The 10000-nt window shown below is 24.0% G+C and overlaps 1 protein-coding gene across 1 annotated transcript; it reads left to right on the top strand.

Annotated features, from left to right (window-relative positions):
- Positions 1–808: 808 nt before the first annotated feature.
- Positions 809–1342, top strand: LOC138859316 (uncharacterized). Its single transcript, XM_070113954.1, has one exon. The coding sequence runs from the start codon at positions 809–811 to the stop codon at positions 1340–1342; it is 534 nt and encodes a 177-aa protein (XP_069970055.1).
- The last annotated feature ends 8658 nt before the right edge of the window (positions 1343–10000 follow it).

Below are 10000 nucleotides of genomic sequence, written 5' to 3' on the forward strand. Positions count from 1 at the left end.
TTTTTGACAAGGGGATTAAGCGCCGATTAAATCTTGGTGGAAAGTGATAGACTCATTGGATTAGGAAATTATAATTCATCTGATTATATATATATATATATATATATATATATATATATATATATATATATATATATATATATATATATATATATATATATTTTTTTTTTTTTTTTTTTTTTTTTTTTTTTTATTATTATTTTTTTTTTATTATTTTTTTGTTCTTTTTTTATTTATTATTATTTTTTTTGTATCACTCTTACTGAATATGGGGAAAAATGTCCACGTGATAGCGACACTGCACTGTCACTTTCACCATCCTAACATTTCTCTCTTGCCAAAGGATCTCCTCGACTTCCTTCACCCTCAACATCACCTCCCCCTCTCCCCCTCCCTCTCCCTCCCCACCCCCCAAAGGATCTCCTCGATTTCCTTCACCATCAACGTCACCTCCCCCTCTCCCTCTCCCCTCCCCCCGACGTCGCGCTCTTACTATCAACACCATCTTCAGCGTCTCCCTGTCGCCGCCAACGCCACACCATCAACATCCTCGCTTCACTACCATCCTTTCACCATCGACTCGCCTCCATCCTCACTCCTTTAGCATAACTTTTTTTTTTTTTTTTTTTTTTTGTCGCCGTCAACCTACCATAGCATCGCCTCACCACCATTTGCACCACCATTTCCCCACCCACGCGACCCCTATGCACCACCAACATCCCCTCCCTTCTCTCGCCATCACCATCGCCCTCTTCCCACCGGTGTGTCTGTCACCATCCCCCCCCCCCCTGATCCTCTCACCACCAACATGGCTCGTCGCTTCAGCATCACCTCTAATCACCACCAGCATCATTCTCTCCCGAGCAGTGTCACTCTTGCCGTCACCACCACTCTGCCAACCCGGCTCCACCCTCCCTCACCACCACCCCCTCCCTCATATTCACCACCGGTCTCACCACCCTGTCTCCACCGCAGCCTCACCATCCTGTCTCCACCGCAGCCTCACCACCCTGCCTCCACCGCAGCCTCACCATCCTGTCTCCACCGCAGCCTCACCACCCTGCCTCCACCGCAGCCTCACCACCCTGTCTCCACCGCAGCCTCACCACCGTGTCTCCACCGCAGCCTCACCACCCTGTCTCCACCGCAGCCTCACCACCCCCTCACCACCACCCCTTCCCTCATATTCACCACCGCAGCCTCACCACCCTGTCTCCACCGCAGCCTCACCACCCTGTCTCCATCGCAGCCTCACCACCCCCTCACCACCACCCCTTCCCTCATATTCACCACCGCCCTCACCACCATGTCTCCACCGCAACCTCGACCACCAACTCAATAATTGGTCGTCTGCACGTAAATGGGACAGTTAACAAACGCGTTGGCAACTGCGCCGCGCCTCGCCTCTCAATTGGTCATTTGAGTTGCCTTTGACCGGCTCCGATCGGGCGACTCCCCACGGGCAATAAGGGCGGCTTTCTCGCCTCGCAGCTCGCCTCCTTGGCCTCTAGAGTGATGTGGGGATCGCGGCTCGGGATGGATCCTGATGTGTCTTGATGTAATCTGCTGTGATTATGATTTTGCTTCGGAGGATCTGTGTCACGAGGCGCTGTGTGTGTGTGTGTGTGTGTGTGTGTGTGTGTGTGTGTGTGTGTGTGTGTGTGTGTGTGTGTGTGCGCGTGTGTGTGTGTGTGTGTGTGTGTGTGTGTGAGTGTGTGTGTGTGTGTGTGTGCGTGTGTGTGTGTGTGCGTGCGTATGTGGGTGCGTATATGTGTGTGTATGTGTGAGTGCGTGCGTATGTGCATGCGTATGTGTGTGTGTGTGTGCATTTATGTGTACATATTTTTATATTTGTATGTGTCTACGTGTAACTAAACTATATCACATTAGTGAAATAGGTATACCAATATTTTTACATATATATCCATCGTTATATTCCACATAATTTATTCATCTCTTCATATCTTCTTGTATTGCTTTTCCCCTTCAATAGCCATGTATTCCTTTAATACTTCCTTCTTCGTCGCCGACTTACACACACTTAATACGCGACCGGTAGCTATCTTTAGACCGCTGTGCAATAGGACACTCGATCACATATCTTCAAAAGACATCAACACATCTTGGTTGTCTGCTTTACAGCCTAAGATCACCGCATCTGTGTATGTATATATGTGTTTCTATGTGTATGTTTTTTTGTATGTATTTGTTTGTGTATGTTTTTGTATGTATTTGTTTGTGTATGTATGTTTTTGTATGTATTTGTTTGTGTATGTTTTTTGTATGCATTTGTTTGTGTATGTTTGTGTATGTATTTGTTTGTGTATGTTTGTGTATGTATTTGTTTGTGTATGTTTTTGTATGCATTTGTTTGTGTATGTTTTTTGTATGTATTTGTTTGTGTATGTTTTTGTATGTATTTGTTTGTGTATGTTTTTGTATGTATTTGTTTGTGTATGTTTTGTATGTATTTGTTTGTGTATGTTTTTGTATGTATTTGTTTGTGTATGTTTTTTGTATGTATTTGTTTGTGTATGTTTGTGTATGTATTTGTTTGTGTATGTTTTTGTATGTATTTGTTTGTGTATGTTTTTGCATGTATTTGTTTGTGTATGTTTTTTTGTATGTATTTGTTTGTGTATGTTTTTGTATGTATTTGTTTGTGTATGTATTTGTTTGTGTATGTTTTTGTATGTATTTGTTTGTGTATGTATTTGTTTGTGTATGTTTTTGTATGTATTTGTTTGTGTATGTTTTTGTATGTATTTTTTTGTGTATGTATTTGTTTGTGTATGTTTTTGTTTGTGTATGTTTGTGTATGTATTTGTTTGTGTATGTTTTTGTATGTATTTGTTTGTGTATGTTTTTGTATGTATTTGTTTGTGTATGTTTTTGTATGTATTTGTTTGTGTATGTTTTTGTATCTTTCTATGTGTATGTTTTTGTATGTATTTGTTTGTGTATGTTTTTGTTTGTTCATGTGTATTTGTTTGTGTATGTGTTTGTTTGTTCATGTGTATTTGTTTGTGTATGTGTTTGTTTGTTCATGTGTGTATTTGTTTGTGTAAGTATTTTTTTGTGTATGTATTTGTTTGTGTATGTTTTTGTATGTACTTTTTTGTGTATGTTTTTGTATGTTTCTATGTGTATGTTTTGTATGTATTTGTGTGTGTGTGTGTTTTGCATGAGTTGGTATTTGTGTGAATGTTTTTGTATATGGATTTGTGTATGTGTTTGTGTGTGATTGTATGTATGTGTGTATGTGTTTTTAAGTATGTAGGTGTGTGTATGTTTTTGCGTGTGTGCATGTTTGAGTATTATGTAGGTGTGTGTATGTTTTGTATGTGTATGTGTGCATGTTCTTACGTTCGTCTGTTTGTCTCAAACGTCTTAATATGTTTTCAAATTGCTTCAAAAATGTATTAATATCTCAATATTAAATCAATATTAAATCAATATTAATATCTCAAAATTAAATATTAATATCTCAATATTAAATCAATACCTTATATCTACACTACTATAATCATATATAAAGTAGTTAAAATTGATATCAGACGATAAGTTCTTCTCGAGATATGAACCTCTGCGTCCATATTTTTTCGAAGATGAAAATTACCCAAGAATTCCAGGATGAAATTACCCGAGTGGTGAGCAGCAAAAAAAAAAAAAAAAAAAAAAAAAAAAAAAAAAAAAAAAAAAAAAATTGGACCGATTTTGAAAATAATGATAACGATCCCTTGGACATGGATCGAGGTAAACAAATATGGAAATAACGATAATAATAATAATAATAATAATAATAATAATAATAATAATAATGATAATAATAATAATAATAATAATAATAATAATAATAATAATAAAAACTGATCCAAACTAAGAATGTTAGAATTAAGATGAACAAAGTGGAAATACCAAGTCAAAAATAAAAGCATAAGTACCCCAGGGAGCGATACCCGGATGTAAATCACGTAAGATATGAATAACCACATGAAAGATAATGGAATGAATATCCTCCAAAATATGAATATCAAACTAGAAACTAGAAATACTTACAGTGAGAATACCAGGTTGGTATTCCTCGAAGTAAAAATACCAGAGAAAGATAATTCGTAGAGATACCAAGATCAGAGAAAGATAATTCGTAGAGATACCAAGATCAGAGAAAGATAATTCGTAGAGATACCAAGATCAGAGAAAGATAATTCGTAGAGATACCAAGATATGAATAACTCAAGTGACAAAAGCTTCGATAAGAATGCCAGGGTAAAACTTTCAGAAAACGGAATGTAAGAATATATAGAAAAGATTAAGAAAAAAATGAAATAAAGAAAAAAAAGAAAAGATTATGAAAAAAATGAAATAAAGAATAAAAAGAAAAGATTAAGAAAAAAAATTAAATGAAGAATAAAAAGAAAGGATTAAGAAAAAAAATGAAATAAAGAATATAAAGAAAAGATTAAGAAAAAAATGAAATAAAGAATAAAAAGAAAAGATTATGAAAAAATGAAATAAAGAATAAAAAGAAAAGATTATGAAAAAAATGAAATAAAGAATATATAGAAAAGATTAAGAAAAAAATGAAATAAAGAAAAAAAAGAAAAGATTAAGAAAAAATGAAATATAGAATATAAAGAAAAGATTAATAAAAAAATTAAATAAAGATTAAAAAGAACAGATTATGAAAAAAATGAAATAAAGAATAAAAAGAAAAGATTAAGAAAAAAATGAAATAAAGAATAAAATGAAAAGATTAAGAAAAAAATGAAATAAAGAATAAAAAGAAAAGATTAAGAAAAAATGAAATAAAGAATAAAAAGAAAAGATTAAGAAAAAATGAAATAAAGAATAAAAAGAAAAGATTATGAAAAAAATGAAATAAAGAATAAAAAGAAAAGATTAAGAAAAAATGAAATAAAGAATAAAAAGAAAAGATTAAGAAAAAATGAAATAAAGAATAAAAAGAAAAGATTAAGAAAAAATGAAATAAAGAATAAAAAGAAAAGATTAAGAAAAAATGAAATAAAGAATAAAAAGAAAAGATTATGAAAAAATGAAATAAAGAATAAAAAGAAAAGATTAAGAAAAATGAAATAAAGAATATAAAGAAAAGATTAAGAAAAAATGAAATAAAGAATAAAAAGAAAAGATTAAGAAAAAATGAAATAAAGAATAAAAAGAAAAGATTAAGAAAAATGAAATAAAGAATAAAAAGAAAAGATTAAGAAAAAATGAAATAAAGAATAAAAAGAAAAGATTAAGAAAAAATGAAATAAAGAATAAAAAGAAAAGATTATGAAAAAATGAAATAAAGAATAAAAAGAAAAGATTATGAAAAAAATGAAATAAAGAATAAAAAGAAAAGATTAAGAAAAAAGGAAATAAAGAATAAAAAGAAAAGATTAAGAAAAAAATGAAATAAAGAATAAAAAGAAAAGATTAAGAAAAAAATGAAATAAAAAATAAAAAGAAAAGATTAAGAAAAAATGAAATATAGAATAAAATAAAAAGATTATGATAAAAATGTTTTAATGTATAAAAAGAAAAGATTAAAAAAAAATGAAATAAAAAATAAAAAGAAAAGATTAAGAAAAATGAAAAAAAGAATAAAAAGAAAAGAATAAGAAAAAAATGAAATAAAGAATAAAAAGAAAAGATTAAGAAAAAATGAAATAAAGAATAAAAAGAAAAGATTAAGAAAAAATGAAATAAAGAATAAAAAGAAAAGATTATGAAAAAAATGAAATAAAGAATAAAAAGAAAAGATTAAGAAAAAATGAAATAAAGAATAAAAAGAAAAGATTATGAAAAAATTAAATAAAGAATAAAAAGAAAAGATTAAGAAAAAAAATGAAATAAAGAATAAAAAGAAAAGATTAAGAAAAAATGAAATAAAGAATAAAAAGAAAAGATTAAGAAAAATGAAATAAAGAATATAAAGAAAAGATTAAGAAAAAATGAAATAAAGAATAAAAAGAAAAGATTAAGAAAAAATGAAATAAAGAATAAAAAGAAAAGATTAAGAAAAATGAAATAAAGAATAAAAAGAAAAGATTAAGAAAAAATGAAATAAAGAATAAAAAGAAAAGATTAAGAAAAATGAAATAAAGAATAAAAAGAAAAAATTAAGAAAAAATGAAATAAAGAATAAAAAGAAAAGATTAAGAAAAAATGAAATAAAGAATAAAAAGAAAAGATTAAGAAAAAAATGAAATAAAGAATAAAAAGAAAAGATTAAGAAAAAATGAAATAAAGAATAAAAAGAAAAGATTAAGAAAAATGAAATAAAGAATAAAAAGAAAAGATTAAGAAAAAATGAAATAAAGAATAAAAAGAAAAGATTAAGAAAAAATGAAATAAAGAATAAAAAGAAAAGATTAAGAAAAAATGAAATAAAGAATAAAAAGAAAAGATTAAGAAAAATGAAATAAAGAATAAAAAGAAATGATTAAGAAAAAAAATGAAATAAAGAATAAAAAGAAAAGATTAAGAAAAAATGAAATAAAGAATAAAAAGAAAAGATTAAGAAAAAATGAAATAAAGAATATAAAGAAAAGATTAAGAAAAAAATGAAATAAAGAATAAAAAGAAAAGATTAAGAAAAAAATGAAATAAAGAATAAAAAGAAAAGATTAAGAAAAAAATGAAATAAAGAATAAAAAGAAAAGATTAAGAAAAAAATGAAATAAAGAATAAAAAGAAAAGATTAAGAAAAAATGAAATAAAGAATAAAAAGAAAAGATTATGAAAAAAATGAAATAAAAAATAAAAAGAAAAGATTAAGAAAAAATGAAATAAAGAATAAAAAGAAAAGATTAAGAAAAAAAATGAAATAAAGAATAAAAAGAAAAGATTAAGAAAAAATGAAATAAAGAATAAAAAGAAAAGATTAAGAAAAAATGAAATAAAGAATAAAAGAAAAGATTATGAAAAAAAATGAAATAAAGAATAAAAAGAAAAGATTAAGAAAAAAATGAAATAAAGAATAAAAAGAAAAGATTAAGAAAAAAAATGAAATAAAGAATAAAAAGAAAAGATTAAGAAAAAAATGAAATAAAGAATATAAAGAAAAGATTAAGAAAAAAATGAAATAAACAATATAAAGAAAAGATTAAGAAAAAATGAAATAAAGAATAAAAACAAAAGATTAAGAAAAAAAATGAAATAAAGAATAAAAAGAAAAGATTAAGAAAAAAATGAAATAAAGAATAAAAAGAAAAGATTAAGAAAAAATGAAATAAAGAATAAAAAGAAAAGATTATGAAAAAAATGAAATAAAGAATAAAAAGAAAAGATTATGAAAAAAATGAAATAAAGAATAAAAAGAAAAGATTAAGAAAAAATGAAATAAAGAATAAAAAGAAAAGATTAAGAAAAAAATGAAATACAGAATAAAAAGAAAAGATTAAGAAAAAATGAAATAAAGAATAAAAAGAAAAGATTAAGAAAAAATGAAATAAAGAATAAAAAGAAAAGATTAAGAAAAAAATGAAATAAAGAATAAAAAGAAAAGATTATGAAAAAAATGAAATAAAGAATAAAAAGAAAAGATTAAGAAAAAATGAAATAAAGAATAAAAAGAAAAGATTAAGGAAAAAATGAAATAAAGAATAAAAAGAAAAGATTAAGAAAAAATGAAATAAAGAATAAAAAGAAAATATTATGAAAAAAAATGAAATGAAGAATAAAAAGAAAAGATTATGAAAAAAATGAAATAAAGAATAAAGAGAAAAGATTAAGAAAAAATGAAATAAAGAATAAAAAGAAAAGATTAAGAAAAAAAATGAAATAAAGAATAAAAAGAAAAGATTAAGAAAAAAATGAAATAAAGAATAAAAAGAAAAGATTAAGAAAAAAATGAAATAAAGAATAAAAAGAAAAGATTAAGAAAAAAATGAAATAAAGAATAAAATGAAAAGATTATGAAAAAAATGAAATAAAGAATAAAAAGAAAAGATTAAGAAAAAAATGAAATAAAAAATATAAAGAAAAGATTAAGAAAAAAATGAAATAAAGAGTAAAAAGAAAAGAGTAAGAAAAAATGAAATAAAGAATAAAAAGAAAAGAGTAAGAAAAAAAGGAAATAAAGAATAAAAAGAAAAGATTAAGAAAAAATGAAATAAAGAATAAAAAGAAAAGATTAAGAAAAAAAATTAAATAAAGAATAAAAAGAAAAGATTAAGAAAAAATGAAATAAAGAATAAAAAGAAAAGATTAAGAAAAAAATGAAATAAAGAATATATAGAAAAGATTAAGAAAAAAAATGAAATAAAGAATAAAAAGAAAAGATTAAGAAAAAAAAATGAAATAAAGAATAAAAAGAAAAGATTAAGAAAAAAAATGAAATAAAGAATAAAAAGAAAAGATTATGAAAAAAATGAAATAAAGAATAAAAAGAAAAGATTATGAAAAAAAAAATGAAATAAAGAATAAAAAGAAAAGATTAAGAAAAAAATGAAATAAAGACTAAAAAGAAAAGATTAAGAAAAAAAATGAAATAAAGAATATAAAGAAAAGATTAAGAATAAAATGAAATAAAGAATAAAAAGAAAAGATTTAGAAAAAAATGAAATAAGGAATAAAAAGAAAAGATTATGAAAAAAATGAAATAAAGAATAAAAAGAAAAGATTAAGAAAAAATGAAATAAAGAATAAAAAGAAAAGATTAAGAAAAAAATTAAATAAAGAATAAAAAGAAAAGATTAAGAAAAAATGAAATAAAGAATAAAAAGAAAAGATTAAGAAAAAATGAAATAAAGAATAAAAAGAAAAGATTATGAAAAAATGAAATAAAGAATATATAGAAAAGATTAAGAAAAAAATGAAATAAAGAATAAAAAGAAAAGATTAAGAAAAAATGAAATAAAGAATAAAAAGAAAAGATTATGAAAAAAATGAAATAAAGAATAAAAAGAAAAGATTAAGAAAAAATGAAATAAAGAATAAAAAGAAAAGATTATGAAAAAAATGAAATAAAGAATAAAAAGAAAATATTAAGAAAAAAAAAATGAAATAAAGAATAAAAAGAAAATATTAAGAAAAAATGAAATAAAGAATAAAAAGAAAAGATTATGAAAAAAATGAAATAAAGAATATAAAGAAAAGATTAAGAAAAAATGAAATAAAGAATAAAAAGAAAAGATTATGAAAAAATGAAATAAAGAATAAAAAGAAAAGATTATGAAAAAAATGAAATAAAGAATAAAAAGAAAAGATTAAGAAAAAATGAAATAAAGAATAAAAAGAAAAGATTATGAAAAAAATGAAATAAAGAATAAAAAGAAAAGATTAAGAAAAAATGAAATAAAGAATAAAAAGAAAAGATTAAGAAAAAATGAAATAAAGAATAAAAAGAAAAGATTAAGAAAAAATGAAATAAAGAATAAAAAGAAAAGATTATGAAAAAATGAAATAGAGAATAAAAAGAAAAGAATAAAAATAGAATGAATTAAATTATAATAAGAAAAGATTAATAAAAAAGGAAATAAAGAGGAAAAAGAAAAGATTAAGAATAAAATTAAATAAACAATAAATAGAACATATTATGAAAAATATGAAATAAAAAATAAAAAGAAAAGATTAAGAAAAAATGAAATAAAGAATAAAAAGAAAAGATTATGAAAAAAATGAAATAAAGAATAAAAAGAAAAGATTAAGAAAAAATGAAATAAAAAATAAAAAGAAAAGATTAAGAAAAATGAAATAAAGAATAAAAAGAAAAGATTAAGAAAAAAATGAAATAAAGAATAAAAAGAAAAGATTAAGAAAAAATGAAATAAAGAATAAAAAGAAAAGATTAAGAAAAAATGAAATAAAGAATAAAAAGAAAAGATTAAGAAAAAAATGAAATAAAGAATAAAAAGAAAAGATTAAGAAAAAAATGAAATAAAGAATAAAAAGAAAAGATTAAGAAAAAAATGAAATAAAGAATAAAAAGAAAAGATTAAGAAAAAATGAAATAAAGAATAAAAAGAAAAGATTAAGAAAAAAATGAAAT

This window comes from Penaeus vannamei, chromosome 35 (genome assembly GCF_042767895.1).
Source record: "Penaeus vannamei isolate JL-2024 chromosome 35, ASM4276789v1, whole genome shotgun sequence".
Taxonomy (NCBI): domain Eukaryota; kingdom Metazoa; phylum Arthropoda; class Malacostraca; order Decapoda; family Penaeidae; genus Penaeus; species Penaeus vannamei.

What these genes read in the sequence shown, in the direction of transcription:
- LOC138859316 (XM_070113954.1), top strand. Translation starts at nt 809, where the DNA reads ATGGCTCGTCGCTTCAGCATCACCTCTAATCACCACCAGCATCATTCT.